This window comes from Ostrinia nubilalis, chromosome 2 (genome assembly GCF_963855985.1).
Source record: "Ostrinia nubilalis chromosome 2, ilOstNubi1.1, whole genome shotgun sequence".
In the NCBI taxonomy this organism is placed as follows: domain Eukaryota; kingdom Metazoa; phylum Arthropoda; class Insecta; order Lepidoptera; family Crambidae; genus Ostrinia; species Ostrinia nubilalis.
In genome coordinates, this window is record NC_087089.1 from 9,486,303 (window position 1) to 9,513,931 (window position 27,629).

Genomic DNA, 27,629 nt, shown 5'->3' on the forward strand with positions numbered 1-27,629 from the left:
TGTCCTATGTGACCTGTCTTTTAAAGGAACTGACTTCATTTTGTTAGTAATTATTTTGTATTAAAATATACTTCCTTTTACACAGACAAATACTCGAAATGATGCTGCCAAAACTCCGGCAAAACCAATGGAAGGTCTAAGAAATAGAAGACCACAACTTCATACTTCCACTCCAAAAGTCACCAGGTAAATGCTAGCTAACTGCGCACTTGACTGCAATGCGTCTCGTCCTCGCACTCACTCGCACACCTCCCCTCGTTTGCCCCGTCCATACCATAGCGTCGATGTGACGTCACGACAGCCAAGTGCGCAGTTAACTTGACCAGGTTGAAGATTCAAGCTTGGAACTTCGAATCCAGGCTTCTTTTCTAGTTCAGCTATTTTAACTGACACACATTGTTCTTCTTTAACAAAATGTAATGACATTAAACTATTTATTACTACTTTATTTATTATCATTTTACAGCAAAGCTGCTGAACTCAAGAAGGAGACAACGGTTATCAAGACCTCGGTCGTTGAGAAGAAGCAGGCCGAAAAGAAAGCTGTCACTAAAGAGAATAAGGAACCCAAGGAGGCTAAGGAAACTAAAACGGCAGCTGCTGCCAAGGAAGATAAGAAAGAAGAGGTCAAAGAAAAAGAAACACCTAAGGTAACAATATATTTCATAATTACCTTGTTTATTTATTGTCAAACGTAATTACAATTTAAACAATAGTCATCCTTCATTTTTTTCTTTCTTCACAACGCTCCTCTTTTTTTAAAGACTACATAATGGCTGTTTATACGCATTTGGTGATAGCATAAGATTTTCGTAAAATCTCGAAAGCAGTAATGTACCAACTTCGAAAGTTTCCGCTAATGCTTTCAGAGTGTCAAAAATGGTACGACTGAAAAGACCCAACCCGAAGAAAACGTTCGGCGGTCTACGAGACCTTCTAAGATAAAGGACTACGCCAAGATGATTCGCGACAAGTAGGATCTTTTGTCATTATTTAATCAAATCATTATTATAATGATTTCAACATGAAACTAATAATTACTTTTGTGTATTTAGATCCCAAGATTCCGATAAAGACTCAGAAGACGATACTGATGATGAAGAATACACAGAGGAAGAAGATAAATACGAGGTAAGTGAAGTTACTCATATTTACCTTTAACAATGCAGTGGTTATTTCATCTATTTAGATCCTACAAGAATTGAATAATACAGTTGAAAACTAAATATTTTCTTCTAAGCCTTGTTAGCGCAGGCCGCTACCAACCGGGCATCATGGAAAGCTTGGGGAAGGCCTATGTTCAGCAGTAGACGTCCTATGGCTGAGATGATGATAATTAATTAGCCTTGTTAAGGCTAGACTAGTTCAAAAAGCACTTTCGTGAAATGAAAACATTCACATATAAATGTCCTATTAGAAGACGCTCACTAAAAACAAACGAATACCACAAAAATATAATAGGAGTAGTATAAAACAAGTGACAGTTGCAATATCATATCATCACAACCACTTTTAATGCGTAATCAAATTACAATAACACGTTGCAGATGAAGTTAAAGACCCGCAGGAGCAGTTTGAAGACGGCGCCTGCCAAGGCTGCGCCCGCGCCCGCCAAAGCTGCGCCCGCGACGCCGGCGCCCGCCACGCCCGCCGTTCCGAGGAAGCGCGGCCGCCCGCGCAAAGAGCAACCTAAAGAAATGTAAGTTTGAATGGAATTAGGTATTTCACATAATTAACTAAGGCCCGTTTTCACCATCAATCCCTAATTTTAAAGTGACCCCTATGGTAAAATTTAACAGGTATTTTACTTTCAAAGTGGTCCCTTAAAAATTATTGATGGTGAAAACGGGCATAAGCCTCTTTTAGTGAATTCAATACTGGAAATACTCAATTGCTTCCATAAAGTAGGTGTGTACAATTTTAGAAATTCAATAGCAAGTTAGTAAACACACAGGCTCCCCATTGCCATGCAAAATAAACGGTATGTTCGCGTCCTATTCCTCATCAAGCTAAATTGTTTTGTGCTGTCTACTACTTCGTTACAATATTATTCCTGTCAACGTCCTATGACAATAAAGCATAAGGAATAAGGAATGTTTATTAAAAATGCTATCCTCTTTCATAAAGTTTTTAGGTAGCTGGACTGTAAAGAACTCAGAGCTCATAATAAACATTTGACCTACTTTCAGGCCTGCCGCCAAAGTTCGAAAAGACGACACTACAGAGGACGAAGATAAAGAACCAGAAAAGAACGAAGCAGAACCAACTAATAAAATAAAAGAAGAAACTAGTAAACAGGCTGAAGAACCAACCAGTAAGCCGGCCACACCTCCGGCTGAGAAGGAAACCGCGGACAACTCTGAAGCAACTGCTGAGCCTGGCTCTACTACACCTGTAAGTACTTGGGATGTCATAAAAAACCATAGAGATATAGAGAGATGTCAACTAATGCGCTGAGTTCGAAACTCCATGTCGCATTAGAAATTCACACACAAAGTAATCAAAATATTATGTGCCCATTATCCACTGTGGTATCAGTACTCAACGTTCGAATAATCTTTAGTACTACCACAGAATAATAATAAGTACTACGTACAGAAGTTTTTCTTCGCGAAGGTATTCAAAAAAATGTATGCTCAATGTCATCAATAATATGGTGTAATTTAGCTTGTCTTAAGAGTCGAGCACCGTTTTGTTGACATACGTCAGTGATCGGTACTGTCTTGATGCCATAGGGCTGACTGCTACAAGAAGCTACTGTGTCGCCATCTAGCGCACCACACTTGCATTCACTGCTCTTCGCGGCAACGCGCAGCTACATGCGGCCGCCAGTTATATAGTGTAAGAGCTAGCACCTAAATATTTTATAACACACATAACTGTGACAATTTATTTCACATGGGCGAAGCCAAAAAGCTAGTAAGAAATAAAAATTCATTTCAGTAGGTATTTCAAACCAAATTTTATTACATAAACAAACATTATACTAATTTCATTATGGGCCCTTAGTATGTGAAAACTGCAATTGACGATATTTCGCACTGTTTTCAATATTATGTATTACAGAACGTATGTGTGATGGGATGATATTTTCGAAAACACGATTAGAAAAAATTTTTCTCGAAAAAAAACATTAACCTCTGGATTTTTTTATAAAAGTTTAATATGACCGTGTTTTACAATAAAATTCCTATAAAATCACAAAGGTATCATGTTTGCCTCTTTGATTTCCTGGCTGTTTTACATTTCAAAAACCTAAATATATTAATTTATTAACTTTCTGATAAAAATGTGAATGGCTCTTACGATGTCCCCCCCTTAAATCAAAATGTCTTTATTTGGTCTATATGCCCATCATCACTACGTAATAATTATAAAAAAAGTCGCTTTCCTGTCTGTCTGTCCCTATGTATGCTTAGATCTTTAAAACTATGCAACAGATTTTGATACGGTATTTAGGGTTCCGTAGCCAAATGGCAAAAACGGAACCCTTATAGATTCGTCATATAGTCTGTCTGTCCGTCCGTATGAAACAGCCATTTTTTTCCGAAACTATAAGAAAAATACTGATGAAACTTGGTATGTAGATGTATTCTGTGAACAGCATTAAGATTTTCACACAAATTAATATAGAAAAAAGCAATACATTTTGGTTTTCATTAAACCCATACGTGTGGGGTATCTATGGATAGGTCTTTAAAAATGATATTAAGGTTTCTAACATCATTTTATATGTATGTACATACATTGTACATCATGAAAACTTCCAACGAAAATTGGTTTGAACGAGATCTTGTAAGCAGATTTTTTAAAATATTTTTGAAAAAATTTAAAGTTTCTACTTATTTCCTCATGTACGCGTAGAGGTATTAAATTGAAATTCATATTAAATACTCAGGTCTATAGTACCTTTAAGCTGTAACAAAATCAAAGTTATATACCAACTGGCTTGTACGGAACCCTAGCGAGTCCGACTCGCACTTGGCCGGTTTTTTTTTTAAATAGAGTGATTCAAGAGGAAGGTATAATAAATAATACATAGCTCATTCGACAGATTTAAAAATGTGTACATTGACCGAGAACCCTTCCACATTCATTATTAAAAAAAATACGCTGAAAAGCTTTCAAACATAAAATTAAAAAATCTACTATACCTAAGTAGCATCGCATACGAAATGAAAACATAGAACGTTTTTGTGCACTTTTTAAAATGAGTTAACCAAGTATATGGCTATTAGACTTGCACACGTCCGTCCGTTTTTTGTAGGATTAATATAATTAAGTAACATTTATTTTTTGCATTCGGCTCTTGGTCTAACCCAAACGAAACACGAACAACTAATGAACTAACAATGAACAAAGTTGATAAATTAGTAATATGTAAATAATGAATTTGTTTTACGAGCTGTCCCGGCGTACTTCGTACCGCAAATTAATATAAAGTTGTTTAAGTGATTTATAAAATCGCAATATTAATTTTTGAAAGTAGGGTCATTGTGCTGGTTTTCTATCTAACTTCGGTTTTCGTCCATTTCACTGAGCTGCCATAAACACATGCGTAAAATTTGAATACAAAATATTGTATTCACAGAAGGCAGTAGCCATCCCGCGCTAGTTTTGTTGCAATCTATAATGCCTAAGCAACAGTTCTACCAAAATGAAAATGTAATTTAAAAAGTAGTGAGTTCCAAAAAATTACGTAAATGCGGGGCCATACACCGGTCACCGGTACATTGCAGAAATCATCGCGCTAGAAAAAAAACGTGCTGACAGGAAAAGTTTTTGGCACGTATGTCTAATTGATAGCATTATAAACACAATTTTAAGTGTTTATTAAACTTCTTCATACAAAATTAAATCTTATATGACTAAGGGTCATTTTTTTAAAGCATAGCTCAGGTCATATAGCAGGCAAATCAACTCGGAAAGGGATCAACAACGTATCGCCTTTTGTGACATGGAGGTAATAGTGGAGAGGAAATATAGATCTATACAAAAATTCGACAAATCAATGACAAACAGCTGTTTATCTCTTTCTAACTTACCCCTGGTGATGTATAAAAAAAAGAAATAGATAATGTTTGGTCAGTACTCATTCTGGCAACATTTTCATGTGACGTCACTAACTACCTGACTTGTGCCGAGTAGGTACCTACATACAAGATTTAAGAAAACAACATATTTATAGGCAATCAGCTGACAACTACACGCACACACACACACACACACAAATACCTGTCAGCTGATTGCCTATATTGCGGCCATGTTGTTTTCTTAAATCGTGTATGTATTTATAATGCGTGTAAGTGTGTGCGTAATGTACCGAGTACGTTTATTTTAAAGTTACGCCAAGTCCATGAGACATTGATATACGTCAGTGTTTTGCGAGCTGTCATTGCCCTTCGCGCGCTGTCATCGGCGAGGCAAGGCGTTTACGTTACGGTGCGGATTGTGTGTGCGTTGCAGTATGGACTTTAGTTGACTGCCTTTATGAGCACTCGAACGACATAAAATAATATGATACATTTATGTAAGGGTATTTTAAGATCACAAAGTTGGCAACTCCGATAGTTGGACGAAAACCAGCGCAAAGACCCTATCCTGTTTGACACCTATAATAATTGACAATAGCTGGCTCGGCGAACTTCGGCAAACTAATGTGTGACGTGAAGTGCCAAATCGCGGAAAATGTCGGAAGAAATACATGAATTTGCATGAATTATCATGAATAATAATAACCACTTATTTACCTCTCAGTGTCTTCAGGCAACTTAAAAAAAGTACATTGTGTGTTTTTATTATTATTTAGGCAGTTAAATACTGCACAGTATTTTTTACACAGTATTTTTTTATTTTTTTCCATAATACAAGAGTACGCGTGCGTTTGTCAATGCTCGCTCGTATCTCGTATGTTACGCCTTGTCGAATCGCCTCCTGTAGGTGGGCTATCGTGCGTGTTTTGTTTTCGATGTGAACTCGCGGAGATGAACAGGCCTGGTACTACGCAAGCAATGTAAACTGTTTACATTATGACGTCGCTGCTGTCATCATTGCTGTCACCACAGATATAGATATACCTAGATAACGCGAATGCACCTACTTCGCGTGTCCCGGTCCCGATAAATCATCGGAAGGAGCTGCCGCTGCTTACAGTCCACGCGCGTCTGTTGTTGCATGCGGACCGGCCGCGAAAACTAGAAAAATGCCTCAATGTGTGATAATAAATTGCAATAAGCCAAAAACTTCGAGCTCCCAAAGGCAAGGACATATTTCCTATCACGGGTAAGTTATTTTAATATTATATTAAGTGTTAATTCATTTTAAAACATTTTTTTAAGTATTCCAAGCGTTGGTTTCAAGAATGTACCTAAAAACCTATAACTTACCATTCAAAAAAATTTTTACGATACATTGCCGGGTTTGTTTTGAGCGTTTGATCTGACGTTATGTGTTAAGAGGCGATGTATAACGGACAAGCGCCACTGTCGCGCATCGCTTCGACTTCGTTGTACACGCAACTTCTCATTCGTCTGTCAAATTTTGCTACTAGTGTTGTTCGTTCTACTACTTTAATCAATAATCGATTATTATCGATATCGGACAGACGAATGATACTAATTATTATTAAAAAATAACTCTCATATATAAATAAATATTCTAATTAATGTGTATTTGTAGTATTTATATGTCTTTTTTTTCCTAGTTTCCCACAAGATGCAATATTAAAAGAAAAATGGATCGCGGCTACGGGACGGAAAGACTGGTTTCTAACTAAACAAACATAGTACCATTTGTTCAATTCATTTTGAAACTACCTGTTTTATTGACCCTTCAAAAAAGAAGAGATTGTTAAAAAAACGGCATGCCCCACTATACATACATTATATTAAAACGGGTTGACAATGATGATGTGGTTAGTGAATAGGTTTAATGAGTAACAATATTTTTATTAATAACGTATAAAATACTAGCTGTTACTCGCGACTTCGTCCGCGTGGAATTTTCGCAATAAAAAGTAGCCTATGTCCTTTCTCAAGGTCTAGACCATCTGTATACCAAATTTCATACAAATCCGTTCAGTAGTTTTGGCGTAAAAGAGTAACCGACAGACAGTTGCTTTCGCATTTATAATATTATTATATATATTATATACATATTATACATATAGTTAGGATTAGGATACATATAATAATATACATATAATATTATACATATACAGGGTGTTAGGTAAATGGGTATATGAGCCGACACTAGCCCATGTTAACATGGGCATATAAATGGTATGCGCGACTTGTGTCACCCCCTGATGCTTGGCACCTGGGGCGGACCCCCTTAAATTACCATTAAAATTCAATGAAAATATTATCTATTTAAACATTCCGTTTAATATCATTCGTCTGTATATCTCATTCGTCTGTGTATCTCATTCGTCTGTCAGATAATCGATTTCTGTGATCGTAGCGGTGCGTTGGGGCAACGGCGGCATCGGCATCTTTGAATCGATTACGATTTCCCGTCACTAAATGTTGGCTGTGACGTCACAGTAGGTATTAAAAAGTCGGCACGCTTGGTTTTAATACAGATCGTGTTACTTGCGTTATCTATGTATATCTATATCTGTGGCTGTCACGATCAATGTGTTCTGTTTTTGGGCATATTGCTGCGACACTGGCCCCACCCCCTTGTCACATCTCCCTTTAGTTTCTGTGATCTGATTAAAAAGCACTTACACGTCCCAGTATTAACCCCACTGCTTCGGGACAATAAATGGGAAAGTGCTGAAAAGAAGCAGCGCAAGAAACTCGGTCACTATTGTCATCCTCTTTTTCAAGGGTTTACAGCGTCTTTAAAATATGCACAGTTATAAATTTTGATGCGAACTAGGCAGTTAAACATCCCAAACCTTGAGAAACCATTTCGTCTCTTCCAATCACTCATCTCTTTCTTTCTCTCCTCGACATAATAATGTTGATTCTATATAAGCTGGCTCAAACGAACATCCTACAGAACCGTGTATCTTTATTCGCGTTGTATACCTACTTATCTAAATGTTACAGACTGCAGAAGTCATTAAAAAGGCACCAGAAGAACAGAAGATCGCGCCAAGTCCCCCAAGCAACAATACGTTGATGTCTCCGACTGGACAAACCTTGAAAAAGGTAAGAATTTTACAATATTCCTCGATAAACAACAATACATATACAACGTGTCCCAAAATTCAAGGATAAGCCGGCGCCGCAGGATGGACATAGTCATAAGTACTTTAGGAAAAATAAGGAAAAAAATATATCTCAATTATTTTTTAAGTTAGACAATAAATTACGAAATTCTTCGAAAATTGACACCCCTTATGATATTTTACATTACCACGACTACCATTTTTCAAATATTTCTGTTTTTTTGTTTGTATCGGCAACTTAAGTAGTGCTGTTGTCCACCCCAACTCTCAAAACCCCCAGAATCTTTGCAGTTTTTACACAAAAGTTAATCAAAATATGTTATTTCCTTAAAATTTTGAACGATTTTTACTTTCCCTCCACTTTGACTCATCGTTTTGTAAAAAAAAGTATGAACACTACTGCGGCAAGTTTTTTATAAAGTTGACGCAACTATCCAAGATTCCAAAATGGTATAATACTTTAAGAAACCTAGTCGCAAAAAAGATATGCGTACCATTTTTACAAGCACTTCGCTTGTTAGTTAGTATGGGTTAAATCTTGCAACTGAATTTAAAACCAGTTCTCCTCAACCGATTGAGCTGAAATTTGGTATACTTATGTAAGTACGATGAAAATGCAATATTATGGTACCATTGAGCTGAATGGAGACTGGAGGTGGCCATAGGAACTTCTAAACGAAACGGCGGAATTGCATCTAGTTTGGGTTCGTTGGACTTGTCTTTTCGAGCACTTTAGTGCTAGATGATGTCCAGGGTCCTGATGATGAAGTCAGTTATAATTTTCAAACGAAGTCAAGCTTGTTTTTAAAAAAGTTTTTTTTTATTACAACTTTATTTTAAACTTTTCAGTTGTTTCTTAATCTCATGGCCCAAGTGCTCGGGAAGACAAATCCAACGAACCCAAACTCGATAAGCTTCCGACGTTTCGTTTAGGAGTTCCTATGGCCAGCTTCTGCCACCTCTTGACTTCATTATCAGGACCCTGGACATCATCTAGCACTAAAGTGCTCTAAAAGACAAGTCCAACGAACCCAAACTAGATGCAATTCCGCCGTTTCGTTAAGAGTTCCTATGGCCACCTCCAGACTCCATCCAGCTCAATGGTACCATCATAGCTGGGCATTAACTCGTTAATCCGTTAATCGTTAATTAACGAAGTTAACATTTCTATTAACGGATTAACTTTTAAGTTAACTTTAAAAAATGTTAACGGACTCGTTAACTTCCGTTAAATTATCCTAAGTCCGTTAATCGTTAATCCAGTACCTACTATTTTCCAAAAAAATACAGCAGGCACGCTGAAAAACGCGTTCTGACAAGTACGTTCGGGCTTCCAGAACTTTCAAAACCCAAAACAACAGTTTTTGTAACCAGATCACTAACGACACTTGTTTGTATGTGTGGGACAACTCTTGCAACTGAATTTAAGACCAGTTTTCCTGAACCGATTGAGCTGGGTATACTTATGTAAGTACGATGACAATGCAATGTTATGGTACCATTGAGCTGGTCTGATGATGGAGTCAGGAGGTGGCCATAGGAATTCCTAAACGAAACGGTGGAAACTTATCGAGTTTGGGTTTGCTGGATTTGTCTTTTCGAGCACTTTGGTGCTAAATTGTATTGTAATTGAAGCAAGGCTCTTGAGATTGAAATACCTACCTACTACTAAAAAGTGTTTTAAACTTTTTAGGGTTCCGTAGCCAAATGGCATAAAACGGAACCCTTATAGATTCGTCATGTCTGTCTGTCTGTCCGTCTGTCCGTCCGTATGTCACAGCCATTTTTTTCCGAAACTATAAGAGCTATACTGTTGAAACTTGGTAGGTAGATGTATTCTGTGAACCGCACTAAGATTTTGATGCAAAAATAAAAAAATAATAATAAATATTGGGGGCTCCCCATACTTAGAACTGAAACTAAAAATATTTTTTTTCATCAAACACATACGTACGTGTGGTGATATCAAGGTTTCTAAAATATTTTTTTTCTAAACCGAATAGTTTGCGTGACAGACGCTTCCAAAGTGGAAAAAAGGGGGGGGGCTCTAACTTCTAAAATAAGAAAATGAAAAATCTAAAAAAAAAAAACATAAAATATGATGTACATTACTATAAAAACTATCAACGAAAATTGTTTTGAACGAGATCTAGTAAGTAGTTTTTTTTAATACCTCGTAAACTTAAATTAAAAAAATAATAATTTTAATTTCTTAAATCAATGGTACGGAACCCTTTGTGCGTGAGTCCGACACGCACTTGGCCGGTTTTTTTTAAAAACAATCTTTTATTCTGAAATGCAGTTGTACCTACTAAAACGAAAAAAATAATTGTACTTATGCAAGGTTCAAATAATTTCGAAAGCAAACATAAAAGAGGAATAAATTCCATGCGCGATACAAGCTTTCGAAATTATTTGAACCTTGCATACAATTATTTTTTTCGTTTTATTATCATGTGTTAACGGATTAACGATTAACGTTAACTTGCGTTAAATCTTGCGAAATGTAACGTTTTAACGTTTAACGAAGTTAATTTTTTTATTAACGGTTTAACGATTAACGAAGTTAACTATTTGATTAACGGTGCCCAGCTATGGGTACCATAATATTGCATTGTCATCGTACTTACACAAGTATACCAAATTTTAGCTCAATTGGTTAAGGAGAACTGGTTTTAAATTCAGTTGCAAGATTTATCCCATACTAACTAACAAGCGAAGTGCTTGTAAAAATGGTACCCATATCTTTTTTGCGACTAGGTTTCTTAGAGTATTATACCATTTTGGAATCTTGGATAGTTGCGTCAACTTTATAAAAAACTTGCCGCAGTAGTGTTCATACTTTTTTTTTACAAAACAATGAGTCAAAGTGGAGTGAAAGTAAAAATCGTTGAAAATTTTAAGGAAATAACATATTTTGATTAACTTTTGTGTAAAAACTGCAAGGATTCTGGGGGTTTTAAGAGTTGGGGTGAACAGCAGCACTACTTAAGTTGTCGATATAAACAGAAAAACAGGAATATTTGAAAAAATGTGGTCGTGGTAATGTAAAATATCATAAGGGGTGTCAATTTTCGTCGAATTTCATAATTTATTGTGTAAGTAAAAAAATTATTGAGATAGATTTTTTTCCTTATTTTTCCTAAAGTAGTCATGACTATGTCCGTCCTGTGGCGTCGGCTTATCCTTGAATTTTGGGACACGTTGTATGTACTACACCCTGTATTTTTAAAGACTGGTGACATCATCGAGAAACGCAATTTTTGAATCCCTCAAACTATAAAGCCATTTTTATGCAGAATTTGGATGAAAGTTGTTTCAAATTTGAATCCTAAAGATTTGAACTAAATTCGCAGTCTCGCATGTGCCAAATGTGATTTACATTAACTTTGGAGTTTGGAACCTTTATAATATGTATTAAAGTATTTTGAAGTTAATACCCTTCTCTTATGATAACTTTCTGCCTGTTAATTATTATACAATGAATTGTTTCAGGTGCCTATCAAAGCACTCCCGCCAGGAGTAAAACCGCTACCATTGCCTCTTACCGGGCGAAGTAAGTAAACCCACATAGCAATCAAGTTTTAAACTATACCATATTTCACCGGTTCTAATAAATATTTATTTATATTTTAGCTGTGGGCCAACCAGGCGAACTGTGTGAAATGCAAATCGGAAAGAAAGTGGTAAAAGTGCAGAAGATAGTTATGACGAAGGCAGAGGTCGAGGCAATGGCTAAGAAAGGCCTCGTCGAGATGAAGGTGGGTTTCATAAATGAACCTGTATAAATTTTATCTATGTGCTCAAACAAAGATTAGAAGCCGAAGCCAAAACTTCAAATTGTAATCTACTGTTAAGTATGAAAAGATTTTAAACATAAATTATGTTGATCGGGTTATATTTCAGTAGGTAGTAGAATCGACCCTATTCGTTTGATAATAATATTTTAATCATTTTAATTAAGGTTATTTTATTTATTAGTTTTATATTAATTATACCCACTTTCAAATGTTTTATTGATTCCAGGATGGCACAATGGTGTTGAAGCAGGGAATAAAACTGCCCACTTCTGAACTGTCTCTCAAATCGCTGCCATCCCTAGGTCAGTATAAATACAAATTTTAATTCACACTGTGGTTTCATATAAATGTCACTCGCCATATAGCATTGCAAATGTATTAATAACTTAATGAATATTATTTGTTCCAGATGCAAAGAAAGAATCTCCCAAAACAGAAAAGGCTACGAAAGCTCAAAGCAACGTAACCGAGTAATTTTTTGACTCTAAGAGCATAATCATTTAATTGTCTATTAGTATTATGTTGAATATCGTTTCCCAAATGGTAAATTAAGTACATTATTTCTTAGAGTTAATACATATAAGTAATAGTTATATTATCTATCTAGTTAAGTTTAGTTTAATTTCTGATATTATTACAGAGACAAAGTGTTGTTGAAACATGATTAGAAGTTCCGATTTATACTTTTTCAAATAATGCAGGCATTGATTTCAATAACTATATCAAATATAACGTCAAAATTCTAGTGAATGTAATCCTAACATTATTCAAATGTACAGTTTAAAAATATCTTTTTTTTACATTTGTGTGATGTATTAAAAGAAACACTAATGGCCTAAGATCTATTCATGTTGATTGCTCCCTGCCTTCTTCATCACAGATTATTATAGAATTTGTTCGCTTTTGGACAGATAACTATTTCTTTACCTCGATCGATTATATTATCTAGCATGTTATTAAGATGGATCAGTATTTCTTCTGTTGAAGGGTTGGGACGTCATCGCCCTTTTACCATTCTACGACTGCTTTACAAGCTTAAAATTGTTAGATTAAAACACTTCTTCTATGTACATTTTTGTACTGCATGCATCATTATCATTTATGTGAACAGGCTAAGAGCATTTTAAATAATGAATAAATTCATTTTTAATTGTAGTTACATTACGATGAATTTTCTGTACATGTGTATGTCAAATAGTATTTTGTAATAACCCAAAATTAGATGTAATGATGAATAAATATTATAAACGAGTAAATAGTGTTTTACTTCTTTGTGGGTAAAAATTTCAGGTAAAAATCATCTGAGGTTTCCTACCTGTACCTGATAAAGGAACATAAGGAACATCTTTCGAATATTACAAATTGGTTTTACCCGACTGCACCAGGAGGGTTATGATTTCCGAGTGTATGTGTCGGCTCTGTAACCTAAAGGGCTTGAGAGGTGTTTAAATCAAAATTACGTTTTTGTTATTTTTAAGCAAGTAAATTCTTTTTTTTCTAATAATCGTACATAGACCACAGATTAAAAAAAAAAGAAATGTAATTCAATAAGACGCACAAACATTATTTATTTAGCCTTGCAAGCTGAAAGAAAGATGGCGCTTTCAAGATATTCCATTCGACGATAGATGGCAGTAGTTTATTTGTATCTGTTTCATGGCAAACTAAACTTAACAGATGTCGCTAGGTGGTTTCCCGCCTTTAGTTCACAACACGTGAGGCGGTTCGTTCAAAACAGATTGGATTGACTTCAAAAAACGCGCAACTGCCGGCTGCAGCGGGCGACAATAGAATTTCTCATACACATTTATTTTCGACATAATTAATAAATAAAAGGACTTAAAGTGTAGTGCGGGTGTATAAAGTGATAACGAATATATTTAGTTCAACCGCGAACTTTTTTCATTTTTAAAGTTTCGCCTTATTTAGGTAAGTAATTTTGCAAATTATTTTAATTTTAAAAACAATCAACTTCTAGGGCTGACTAAAACTCAGTACTTTTTAAAGTTCAGTCATTAATTTTGTGGATTTTTGTATGAACTAACTTTACTTACCTACTTACTAAGACTAAGTCGTTATAGTATTGTTTCAGAAATAACTACCAGTAAATAATAATAATACATTTAATTTAAAAGCACATAAAGCTATTCAGGATAATATTTTAGCAATATTTATTTTTCATTTAAACAACCCTGATTTAAGGTAACCGGTGTGGACGCTTTACATTTCAAACGTGAAAGAAATAAACATTATAAGTAATTACTAATTTTAAGTATCAAACATATCAGTGGGATTACATTGTTTAAGAAAATGTCGTGAGTCCCAATAATTTACACACACGTCGCACATACTAAAGTATAAAAAACTAACTACAAATGCCGTAACTTAAGTTTTGGATGTTTTACGAGGTTTAATTTTTGAGAGTAGGTATTATTTATTAAATGTTTTTTACAAATTAAGGACTAAATTCAAACTATCGACACAGCATCCCAACCCCCATGATTTTCAACTTAAAGTTAGTTGTAGAGTTTGAGCGCTGTGTTGTTTCCTACGTAAAATTTAAAAAGTTTACTTTTCAACAGCTTGAATATTTAGTGTTTTCACTGATGAGCGCTTAGGGTTACAAATCTGGAGGGTGAATTATGTAGATACAATTATTAGAAGTTATAAATTATCATCAATTTATTGTCCATTGTATTCGATTGTTGCTTTTTATTTCTTTTCAATTTTATTAGCAATGATCATTATTTTAATTAAGAAATTTACTCATTTTAGAAAAGGCGATCAGAAAAATATGTTTTATGTCAGTGCTAGGCCGTCTTGATCCGCTGGGGGTCATCATACGTATGAAATATCTCTACCTGATTTACGAGTAAGTAGGTATAACAAAATGAGTTGAATAAGCACAGATTGCACAAATCTTTTATAACGATTACTTAAAACTTTCATTTGATTACATAATAAAAACGCGTAAATATAATGTCTTCTCAGTCTTCTCACGTCTAAAAACCTCGAAGCAAAACGAATTAAGAGTTCCAGTAATTAACACAAATAAGCTTGACAAAAACACAGAGTACTTAGCGCACTTGTTTGCACCTGAACGTGGAAATAATAAGATCTTACGCTAAAACCGGTGTTAAACAAAATCAAAAGTCAAAGTCAAAAAATATTTATTCTTAGGAACTATTAGTACTTATTATTATTCTGTGCTATTACCTAAATAGTGCTTACAAATACCTATTCTATTAATTAATGCCAAAATCGTCAATGCTCAAGATGATAATAATTTTCTTTCCCCTGTGACCAGGCAGAGAACTGGTAGAGTTATTTCAAGTGTAAGGTTGTTTGTATTTGTGTAGCGTTACATTGAGATAACTATGTGTGCTCTCAGTACTTGCCTAATTCGGGTCACCTGTATGGTTTTCACAATTGATAAATGTGACGTGATAAGATAATAGTACCATTAGATATAGCCATGATATCATTTGTGGGTGCACTGTCTATTTTAATCACTACAGACTGTCAATTACATGCTTAGAGTAGGCAATCAGTAGCAAAGCCCGGTTGAACTATTAATTGTTTGTTAAAGTCTTAAATCGTAAATGAAAACCTATCCATTTCCTTAAATTTTAGATATCCTAGACTCTGACTAACTAGAGTGACTTGGAAAATTTCACAAAAACTTGCGGCATTGAGACATGAAAATAAGTTAAATGTAATAAAAACCTTGTCAAACTCGCTCGCTCGCTCGCTACTTCTCGAATGGTTAGCATGCCGGTGCTATGTTTGCCCGAAACCGCGCTAAACACTGTGACACGACAAGCCGGAAATCAGACCACGTTATCAATATGAAGCTGCTTTATCAAACAAAATTAATATTTTTATAAACCATTACTAATATTATATTACACTACAAATTATAATGAATTCCGGAAACAAAGATAAAGTTGAAGTGTAGGTAAAAGTTCGTAATAGGAAGTGTACCTTAAAATATAGAGCTTTATTAAAATACAATACGTAATAAGTAAGGATTTTTATATCATTACAAAATCGTTTACCGCGTGATGTGGAAATCATTAGGGGTAACCTATGTTCAGCAGCGGACGTCCTGTCTCTGAAATGATGATGATGATGATGAAAGGTTTAGTTGGGTATTCAAATTACAGACTTTTTGGCAGAATCTCCTATTAAAATATCGTAAGTGCTTAGATAAATAGTTGACACGGCTACATTTGTGCTGACCTGAGCGGAATGTACGCTTCCGGAGTCTGCAGAACTGATACTGCCAAGAATCTTGGTTGACGATGGCTTTGGACGCCAAGAGAAAGGTTAAGCTTGACGTCATCTTTCACAAAGTTTTGATGCTGTGAGCGATGAGTACCTACCAAGAGCAATCGGAGGCTAGGGATAAATAGAAACTCTATATAGTCTGAAATTACTTAATATGATATAATAAAAATCTGCAATATTATTTATCTAAGCAGATCTCAAGTTGACAGAGCTATAATAAATTTTATTACCTACCTACTAAAAATATTCTAGTCACAGATTAAAACTTTCCTTACTAGTTCAATGAGGTCAAGAGGCAAATGAGGAAAATCACACAATATTTTTCTCTGTTATCACTTAATTTCAGGAATTTACTTACATCCATTGCCGCAAACCAGTAGAAATGAATTACAAATAAATTTGTCTCTGTGTCCGTCCATATTTCAATAATAGCCCCGTTTCTATTTTTGGTTAATGTAAGTAAGTTTTCCTGTAACTAGTTTCGGTATATCACATTGACATTATTTAATTAATTTGCCTATTTGTATTGTATTCCAAGTAGGTTATCTCAATATGTTTCAGTAAATAGTGCGCCACCGGTTTCAAAATTAGCTGTGATTCTATGTAGGTAAATAGTGACACAAGGGATTTTCCTGTAACGGGCTGAAGAAATCCGTGTTTTGACTTGAAATGATTTAGAATGTCCTGGAATTGTTCTTGAAATAGATGCTTTTTGTAGTAGTCTTGTCTGTGACAAGTGTGTCGAGAGCTGGTCAGTATCCACAAAGCGGTGGAATCCATCAACGTCGCGGTAGCGTGGCTAATCGGAACCATTGACGCGCGTCACGCTCCCGCGCCGAATCGTTACAGCAGCCACTACTTAACTCGTTGCTCGACATTACATAACCGTGTAATTAACGAGTACATAGGTTTACTTGTAATATACCTTAAGTAAATAGTTTAAGTCGACGTTAATGTACTATGTAAGACAGAAAAATAATTGGTACTTATGTACTTAATCATTTTGATACCCAAGAGCAGGCTTTGCTGCATTGTCATTCCCTGGCATTTGGCAATATACTTTTCCTGTTACCTAGCTATACTAACCTGCCATGAGAAAAGTTATCGGTTCTATTCTAATTGAATAAGCTATAGTTACAAACTTAGTTTTCCCATCGCCAATTCTATTCAAAATCAATTTGACTCTACCAATCGTGCCTCAGCCGATCGAAGCTAATGCGTATAAATTATGATAAATCATAGAATTAAGCAGAAATTGCTCGTAACTGCGTTCCAGTTTTGCTTCAGCAATATCAGTTATTTTATGCCAGTGTGCCCACTGATACACATTGTTGGAAATCAGTTATTGCGATGGGATCCGCTCCGTCGCATCCAATAAGTACATTGTTATTCAATTTGAATCGATCTTTATGCATCTCGATGCAAAAACTAATCATAACTTAGTTCTTGGGATACAGGATGTTGCAGGTATCTTATTAGTAACATTAACGTTTTTGAAAAGGGAAAATATACGAAAAAAATATGGTCTTGTATTTCTTTTGATGTTAGCATAAAGTGTTGTTCAGCTGCAAGCTTATTACCTCCTCAGGGGGGCTATTTCAGTCACAGCGAAGGTAAATAGGCTAGGAAATACTGAAAATATAGAAAATAACTCATATTCTCTCCACTATTCTTGACCCTGATTGACGATAGAGTTATGATTCTGTCTTCTTGTCTTCTTGTCTTCTTACGGCCTTTCTCAGTGGTATGTAAGTACATCCACTGGGTACATTTGATTTTCAAAAGTAGAATAAAAGACTTACTCATAGAGACACTCCTTTTAGTACTTTTGCGCAAATTACCTAGTAATGCACAAAATTTAATATGATGATATTTTTAATTTTGATAAGGACGCCAATAAATATTGAACTTAACCGCATCAGCGCCAAAATTATCTTTAATAAATTAAAAATAATTAACCAAGCCCCTTTGAGAAAAGTTTGCCTCACGATGATGTCATTTATAGTAAGGTTTATGATTATATGTTTTTATGACATATCATTTTACAGTGATATGTTTGCCCCATCATGATGGATAGTGTCCGTCATAGGCTGTATTCTAGGCTAAAGCCAAACAAATTGTCAACCGGAATTTCTTATGTTTATCTTGTACAGTCAACACTAGTAGATCGTGACACCCAAAGTAGTCAAAAAGTTGGCAACGCGTCTTTGTTACAATTGGAATAAGGTTGTGTTGTTAACTTTTTAAACACTTTGGGGGTCACGAACTATTTGACGCTGACTGTACCCAGGGCTATTGCAAGATTATCATGTGGGCATTTCTTACTACTGTCTTATAAATTAATTGTGTCAACAAATATGATATTATTTTTAGAATATGCCAAACGAAAATAGTCTGTTTTGTCCGTCTGACCTTCTCAATGATGTTTTATTATACTAATGAACTGGTCGTGTGACGTAGTCAGATGCAACTCGTCATAATATTGTCCACTAAATGCTTTCATAGTGATGTGAAAAGGTTTACTCATTTACTCGTAGTAATATTTGATACCAACGTGACTCGAATCTACTTAAATATCGTCTCCCTAAGTCAGACTCTCAATGAGTTAAATTCAGATGTAGAGAGTGGTAACAATAATGCAGACGAATGATAATTAATCTTTCATACAATACTTTTATATGAAATCGCGTCCTTGCTGCAAACACCACACAATACTCGTAGTTATTATCAAATGATCAATCACTTCGATGCCTACAATAAATCACATATTTTTGTTTAGGTAATGATGGATTAGCTCATACATTATCTTTTTTGACACTATAAACGATATTTAAAACTTTTCTAGGTCAGAAAATAAGTATGTAGTTGCTTTTAACTTAATAGGCCTATTCAAATCTTCTCAGAAATAGATAGGTTATACCTGCCATAAAAACCTCGAACAAATTATTTTTTACATGCTCTACACACATATACGGCTTTGCGTTTAATCACCATTGTATTTTATGGGCCCACTAGATTATTATTTTAACTACATGATAATTAAGTACGTTGAAAAACATTTAATGTACTTAAGTACTTACTTAAAAGAGCATTTGCCGACTTATATCTGATTCATTGACTTACAAGTACCTACCAACTTTATCGTCGCAAAATACACAGTAAGATTATACAAATATGATTTCACCCATCTATATTAAAAGCTACGTTTGAGCTAATAAAATTCGTAAGTTGAAAAAGCAAGTTTTTACAGTAAACGGTAAAAACTGCAAATGCGGTAAACTTAAGTTTACCGTCGGAAAAGCGGGCGGGCCGCCCTGTGCGAAGCGGCCGGACTTCCGCCCATGTATAACATTACCGATTTATAGCAGACCTTGGACTTGATATTTTTCACGGCTAATGCAAATGGCGTAAAAATAAACATGCCTTTGTGGCGGAACTACGCTATTTTTTATTCAACCCGCGTAGGAAATCTCAGTTTAATAAGCAGTTAAAGTCGGTACAATAGCCTGCTTAGCTGGTTAACGCTTATTGTTAGTAGTTTAGTAGGTACTATTTTTAAATCTTATTAACTCCTACGTTTATGCACGAAAAAGCATCCTAAGGATTTTTTACTTAAAGAAACTGTACGAATACACGGAGTTGAATAAATACTTTCACTTGGCTCCTGTATTCAAATCTTAAGTAGATGTATTTTCTTCTGTTAATTTCTGCTTATAAGAAAACAATGCAAAAACTGCAAGGCCGTTCTTTCACTAAGGTTGACCGACAAAAAATAATTCATGAAATGGTAATTAACTATTTTCCAATAAAATAACCGCACAATCTGACCTATAAATAAATAACCTTGCTAGCATTGTGCCTTTGCTACCGAACCTTCATAGGATTCAATCAACGAATAAGAGTTTCACTTAAATTTAGGTCCTCCACCAAAAAAGGTGTTATTTATAATTTATTTTTGAGTAGAATAAGTTTTTATTTTTATTTTGTTTAGAGTTAAGTTTGTCTTAGTTTTAAAAAATTCTGTATATTGTAAATAAAGGTCGGTCAATTCGTTCCAAAAACCATTTTAATGTGTGAAAATGTATAGGTACAATATTAATATCATTCAACTTAAATGTTCTTATAGTTTATCACGTCATCCTACCTGAAAATGTCAAGTTTCATCATTGAGCCTTCTACCACTTCTACAAATGGTGTTCAAAATCTACATTTGGAAACTCATTCATCACTAATGCGGTAGGTTGATGTGCTTAATAGAGTACATACTCATGATTACAATGGAAATAGAGTCGTTGACCATACAATAGTACTAATAGTAGTCCACCTTGACATTGGCACATTCGTGATGCTGTAAAAAATGTTCAACTTGAATCATGAATCATGCCGATAAGTTTTTTATTGGTATCTTTAGTCATTGTAAGTGCTGAGCTGATTGTATCATTAATTAGTTAGCACTGCTGTATAAATAATCGGTTAGATTAGCATTTGCCTGCAAATAATTACTGGTTATGTACCTAATTAATTAATACCTCTCTGTCAACGCAACGTTTAGAGTCATTGCTTGAAATGGAGAAGTTAAATAGGCTATAATAAGACCTTTTATGGATTGTAATTATACCCGTATTACGTATTAACTAAATCAATATCTGATTTTCAGCTATTTCGCTTAACTTACGTCAGATATACTAATTTAAATAATAAATAATAATGCTAATCAATTTTGTTGAAATAAATAGAGCCTTTAAATCTTACATGAACTTCAGAGTAATATTTTGCAGCCTCTATACACAAGTTAATGTGTATGTATCAGATAATGTACTACGGCAATCACGAATGCTCTTATAATGTTAGTTAATAATATTTTTAAAAGGGGTGTATTTTTCCAAACCAGGAAGTTCCTCAATCTCTATTCCAAGTAGTGACTGACTCAGCTATAATTTAATACGAATAGTATAATTCCATAAAACTGTATCTACTTTGCGTCATTTATCTGGTATCGGATAACTTGTGGTTGTCCAAGCTTCTGCATCATTTATTAGTCATATTATGTATATCTATACTAGTTCGATAACGTCCGGTAGATATAGTAAAGCTACGTATAATAATCGCTATTTTAATATTTCAGGGATACTCAACCTTTTTGTAGGAGTCTGTACATAACGTTTATTTTTTTAACTGTGGTTAGAGCTTTATGGCCCGCAAGTTAAGTTCAGTTGTTTTAATTAATCATTCCCTTAGAGGAGATACTCATCTTACGGTGTACCCATTAATAACTCCTCTTGTCAGGGGTTTTTCTTCTTTTTTATTTAGCAAGAATACAGTAGAGTCTGCTTACCTTAGAAAGTACTTTTGTTTTTTGTCATTGGATTTGTTAAATGTTTTTGGTGTCTGTCACGCCATATGTTATGGCGAAGGTCCCCATGTTTGTAGGCGTCAAGCACGAAGCATGGTGATGGATGGCCTATTCTTAAAGCGTTACGTAAGAACACGGTCGCAGACCTATTAATATGTGTAATGCTCACTATTTATTTTGATATATTACTAACTACTTCCTACGATATTCGTGATTTGAATTGGTAAAAATATTGTGGGTTTGCATGCCAATTTCTATATTAATCACATTTATTTAATGAACATGTGCGATACGTGTGGATTCCAATTAAACTAATCAAGTATTAAATCATGAAATCTTACCTAACATCATCATTATTGTAAAACCCAAAAAACGGAAAGTACCTAACATGCATGTCCAACCAAATCAACATCGCAAACAAACATATGTTTAACTATCAATTAAGTTACACAATATTGGCATAACAGTTATATTGGCTGTTAAATATAAACCACAGTTAAAATAATATTGAAAATACTATCGCTCCATTTCGAGCCCAAGCGTAGGTCCTACAATTTGATTACAAAAAAAAACATATCGTGATACTCGGGTACTTATGAAAGCATGTCAGACCACAAAAAGTTAATGGAATTTGAACTTATTTCTCCACACTCTTCACCGGGCTGCGTTAGAGAGAGACACGGATGTTTACAAAAAGTTCATTTCTACAAAACTCCTTAGTCATGAGGGCCCACGGAGCGTAACGTGGCCCGTCGCTTCCACCTCCACTCTCGGGATGCAATTACTATCAGGCCCCGGGATTCAAAAAACACGTAGCATATACCCACGTAATTGACGCTGCCCGTGGCAACCGTGCGTGCTTACCATTATTCGTTCCGATGGCCAAAGCAGAGCAAATAATTTGTACGTTACATGTTTTTTGTATGCTAATAACCCGTAACAATCTATATGCTTCAATTTCTTTGATTAGTTCGATTTGTTCGAACACGTTCAACTTCTTTCCATATACTTACATATGAGATCATTTCCACAGTGGCAAAGTAATATTTCCAATCAAGTAATCTAAAACTACACCTCAGATTCAATTAAAGTGTAGCGTAGGATCATGATAGAAGAATACTAAATCCAATTAAAAGTAAGTACTTTTAATTCGCGGGAGGCGCCTGGATGCGGCGCAGGACCGGTCTTTGTGGAAATCCTTGGGGGAGGCCTTTGTCCAGCTGTGGATGTCTTTCGGCTGAAACGAACGAACGAACGAACTAATAATTAAACTAAGTACTTACTCGAGCCATTTCCTCTTGTATTATAATATACTTTATTGCTACCATTCCAAGAACAAGGTGGTAAAACCCGATAGAGGTTTTATAATAAAGCGTGACGTACTTAAATCCGATTCAATAAAGAAAAAGCCGACTAGATTAGGTCAATAGCCATAATTCCGTTCACCAACTTTCTGAATGCATGAATCACATATGCCTATACGAAGGCAATAAAATGGAATTTCCCCTACAATGCCTAAAACGAGACTCTATTTTATCATGTTACTTAGCTCAATTAACTCATAGAAATTAGAGATGGGTTATACCAGGTAAATTTGATACTAGGTGCACCTATTCCTAGTATTGATTAATACTCGATCCAAATACCTGTTCCACCTAGTACGTAGTAATTTAGCATACTTGACGCGACTAGTGCGGACTAATCCAAGTAATATGACTTTAAAATACAATTTTCTTTGAAAAGATACAACTGTAGTATGAATAATGCAATTTGAAATTGAATAATAATTCCTCCCTTCATACTTCAACAGGCTTAGGACTGTCAACTTAAAAGTTGGCGTATTTAAAAGATATCAATTTCATAAAAATATTTACATATTTTTTTTTTTACATGAATATGGTTTGACTACGTTTGTGTGCGTTTGCTTCGTCGCGCTCAAATTTGTTTGGTCAGACAGAGACGGAGTGAATCTCTACGTTCGCACATAAGCTTAGCGAGAAATACTAGGTGCGCGTAATACACGACTACGGATTACGCAATAATAACCTCTATTACTTTCCGGGTAGGGTCGGAAATCGTGTAATTTATAAAATACTAGGTGGATCAAGTATTTTTACAAATGGAATAGGTGCCGCCTAGTACTGTAAAATACCTAGTGTGTGGATCTGTTCTAGTAAATACGTCTCATCTCTAATAGAAATCATAGAATAAAATTAAACAATTACTTATTTACGGAAATACAGCCTAAGATTACTACCCGTAGTTTGCCGGTCCGTGGAATGCGCGTCCCCTCTCCCAACCGCGATTAAACGCAATTAGTTAGTGATTAAATGCAATTAAGTGTCTTATTTTACGCAAATACACAATTATTTTCAATATTAATCAATAAAAAATATTTTCAATATAGTTTGCTAAGTTATAGACGATTCCCTTCTAGTGACGTCATATCGCCAGCGGCAAACTTATCGCGAACGGATAGTAACTACTTTCCTAGATTTTTCTGTTAGTTTTGAGATAAGTTACAAGTAATCTCATGTATTCTTTAAAATAATAGTTCTTATTACGCAGCTACGTTGTATAGCCTGACCAGGAACATAAAAACCCTCGCCATGTTGCGGAAAACTAATGGTACTAATTTCTTTTAATGGCAACAGTAACTGAAAACTTCATTGACATGTCACCTTGCATGTCAGTCTATTGCTGTCAAAGTGTAAACAAACTTTATTTTAAATGTGCGCAATTGATTTTGTGAATTAAATTGCTAAAATATTTTTATAGTCGTGAAAGAAAAGTGGTTCACAATGTGTTAAAGTATTTGTCGAAGAGAAATACTAAGGGTTCGGACAATATTTTCATTGAATAATGTTTCCGACAAAGGTTGTCAAATTGACTGACATGTTTATCGTATAGTACAGTCAACTATGAAAATTAGCTGTGGTTTGTTTCAACTACCTATTTTAAAGTTTTTTGTCACTTTGTAAGTATTGAATTTTATGGAATTGGGAAAGAAGTACCGAGTTTGAAGCGTTCATGAGCAGACATTGTAGTTGAATATTCAAGTTCAGAATTTGATTATTGATGAATAATAATAAAATCCTACTTGCTCGATTGATGGTTTCATTTAATTTATTTAAACCAGTTTACCTATAATATAATATGTTTTTGTTAATTTATGAAAATATTAAATAAGCCTATAATCCTGAATAAATAAAGTTAGCCTATTAATTTAATACAGGTACGACTGTACCCAGTGTTGCACTATCAAATGCAATTGAAGCGCCTCTATGCCAGGGTTTTTATGTTCCTGGTCAGGCTATACTTTAATAAACAAATAAAACGGTTGTTCTTTAACCTTTAGCTACTGATGTGGATTTAATTTCACGTAAATACTGACGTGGGGGCCTGAGAGGCCCGTACATATGTGTGCTTATATTTTAAAATATATTATCTTTTTAGGGTTTTATGTTTAATAATTATTAATAGTGGTTATATTTAAATACAGTAAAACGATTTTTATGTAAATTATTTGTTAATAAGTAGGTATTATTTGAATATTTAAAAAACATGTAGCATTTTTTGGCAAAAATCTCATGAAATCATGATTCACAAAATTATCATGAAAAATATTCATAAATTCAACAAATCAACTTAGAATCTTAATTTTCAATAGTCTTTTTAGCTAATGATATATCAGTCATCCTTATATGAAAAAGGGGGAAAAAAATTACACACATCAAATAGTGCGAATTAAACACAATCTGGATAAACTTGCTTTGCTCAGTGAAGGAAGCCATACATGTTTTTAAAATGTAGATTTCATTTGAATCTTCAAAAGACATGTATGGCACTTGGTTTCATCATTTAAATCTTGATAGACAGGTACAGGCTTATCATTTTCTAGCATACGTGCCAAAAACTACTGTTCTTCTATTTTTCGTTAAATGCTGGTTATTTGTACTTCCGAGATACCGCTTTCTCTCGGACGACGTACTGTGGGCTCTATATTATAGATTTTTTCAAATTATTTCAAGAAAAGACGACAACTAAATGAAAACTATAGACAAAAAAAGTTACGCCAATACTGAGGTGGGGGCCTGAGAGGCCCACAAGAAACTTTAAAATTAATTTACCTACTGAAATTGCGCGTGCAATCACGTGCACAGTTGTTGTCAGCCTCGGCGCAATGAAACTCGAAGGTACTAAAAGATTCACGTGTGTCGTGCACGTGGGAGAGGAGAAATTCAATAATTTGATTTTTAGAAGGCCTGAGAGGCCCCCACGTCAGTAGTTAAAAAAAGAAAATTACGTATCCTAGTTACCTAATGTAGAGCCGTAAATAGGCCATGATGTAGTCCAAGAGGGCCAGATTAAACGAATGTAGAGCCCACATAAAAAGGAAACATAAATAGATGCGAGCAATTGTTCCCGGAGATTGAGGACAATGATCTAGCAGGAGAACTTTGCTCGTCACGAATGCCACTAAAACGACAAGTAAGTACTTAGTACCTGTAGGTACAAGCGTCAAATAGTTCGTGGCACCCAAAGTAGCAAAATAGTTCGCAACACAATGCAATGGAATAAGGGGCCATCCATAAAGTACGTCACACGAATTTCATGATTTTTTGACCCCCCCCTCCGTCCTTGTCACAGGTGGTCACATTTCTGAGAACCCCCCCCCTCCCTAGTGTGATGTCACATGTTTTGCAATTTCACATCGAAAAATTATTAAATTAACAGCAGTTCCGAAATTAGTTTTATTTCCATTTAAATTAAGTACTTTTTTTATGAAATCAACATTATATCAAATATTTGAAACAATTGAAATGTGATGTCACTAAACTTAGGACCCCCTCCCACCCCTTGTCACACCATGTCACACTTTGTCAACCCCCTCCCCCCCTCTTTACGTGTGACGTACTTTATGGATGACCCCTAAGGTTGTGTTGTCAACGTTTTGACCACTTTGTGTTGGTAACGAAGTATTTGATACTGACTGAACTAAGAGGATTAAGTAGTTGAAAGCTGCCGTGGAGCTTATTTATTGCTGTTACTAAACTATTTTTTCAGAATTCTCCCGTGATTCTGAAACAGTGCCATTGACTTACCTGCCATTGAACTAAAAAAACTGCCCTATCTAATTCATTTAGAAACTCTTATGTTCTCTAAAACATTTCCCTAATATGAGCTGAAGGGATGCTAATGCCTTCAGAATTCATGATTTCTTGCTTCAATAATTTATTGTTAATTATTCTCAAAGAAGCTTTTCCATAACTTTATGTTCACTTAAAAACATACTTAGAATATGAGTATAGATAGGCTGAAAGGATGCTATATTGCCTTCGGGATACATGAACTTTTGCATCATTAATTTACTGTTAATTATTTTAATGAAGCTTTTCCATGACATTAACTGCAAATATGGTAATCTTTACGATACTTTTACGATTGCAGTCTTCCACTTATCCCAATGGTCACGGTTAAATGCGAGCGATTTGCGGAATCCTTAAACTTTCGCGTGCTCCTCGGTCAAGGAAAACCTCGTTGTTATTGTAGGTACGACCTTGACAGTAAAAGTTTAAGGCGCATTTTTGTAAGTAAATCAGATTTTTAATCAATACTCGGGCTTCCTTCATTTTATTTTATTGGCTTATAATTTTTCCGACCGATGTTCTACTTGCGTTTATTCAGTCTTGTGTATCAAGAAGGTTTCCTTTAAGTATTTGGTATAATCCAGGAAAGAGCACTTTGATACCGAGACAATAATAAATTAAACTTAATTACAAGATATTTAATGCCTCTTGTATTACGAGACGACTACTAATATGTATAAGAATTTTCACAATCTATCAGTTCAGAGTCGATCTGTCAACCAGTAGTTCCATTCACACTTATCGGATAAAAATAAAGATAATCCACTTGATTCTTGTGATATGGATCTTGGAGGTCAATGGACGTAACATGCTGAACAGATTACTATGTATTTATTTGTTGTTTTGTTCCATGCGCC

At 34.9% G+C, this 27,629-nt stretch overlaps 2 protein-coding genes across 6 annotated transcripts in view; both read left to right on the forward strand.

Moving 5' to 3' along the window:
* LOC135082522 (zinc finger protein pita-like) overlaps positions 1-13,235 on the forward strand; it is a 28,653-nt gene extending 15,418 nt beyond the window's left edge. For all 5 annotated transcript variants that reach the window (XM_063977326.1, XM_063977332.1, XM_063977339.1 and 2 more), the window contains 11 exons: positions 86-186; positions 467-650; positions 870-973; positions 1,056-1,131; positions 1,548-1,699; positions 2,190-2,394; positions 8,058-8,159; positions 11,675-11,735; positions 11,816-11,940; positions 12,206-12,281; positions 12,389-13,235. In XM_063977326.1, the coding sequence (XP_063833396.1) occupies positions 86-186; positions 467-650; positions 870-973; positions 1,056-1,131; positions 1,548-1,699; positions 2,190-2,394; positions 8,058-8,159; positions 11,675-11,735; positions 11,816-11,940; positions 12,206-12,281; positions 12,389-12,453 (1,251 nt within the window). In that variant the 3' untranslated portion in view covers positions 12,454-13,235. The remainder of the gene's footprint in view (positions 1-85; positions 187-466; positions 651-869; positions 974-1,055; positions 1,132-1,547; positions 1,700-2,189; positions 2,395-8,057; positions 8,160-11,674; positions 11,736-11,815; positions 11,941-12,205; positions 12,282-12,388) is intronic.
* A 462-nt stretch (positions 13,236-13,697) lies between these two features.
* Positions 13,698-27,629, forward strand: part of LOC135082561 (aquaporin AQPAe.a) — a 36,938-nt gene continuing 23,006 nt past the window's right edge. Inside the window, exon 1 of the mRNA XM_063977364.1 lies at positions 13,698-13,908. The gene's annotated coding sequence lies outside the window, so the exon portion shown is untranslated. The remainder of the gene's footprint in view (positions 13,909-27,629) is intronic.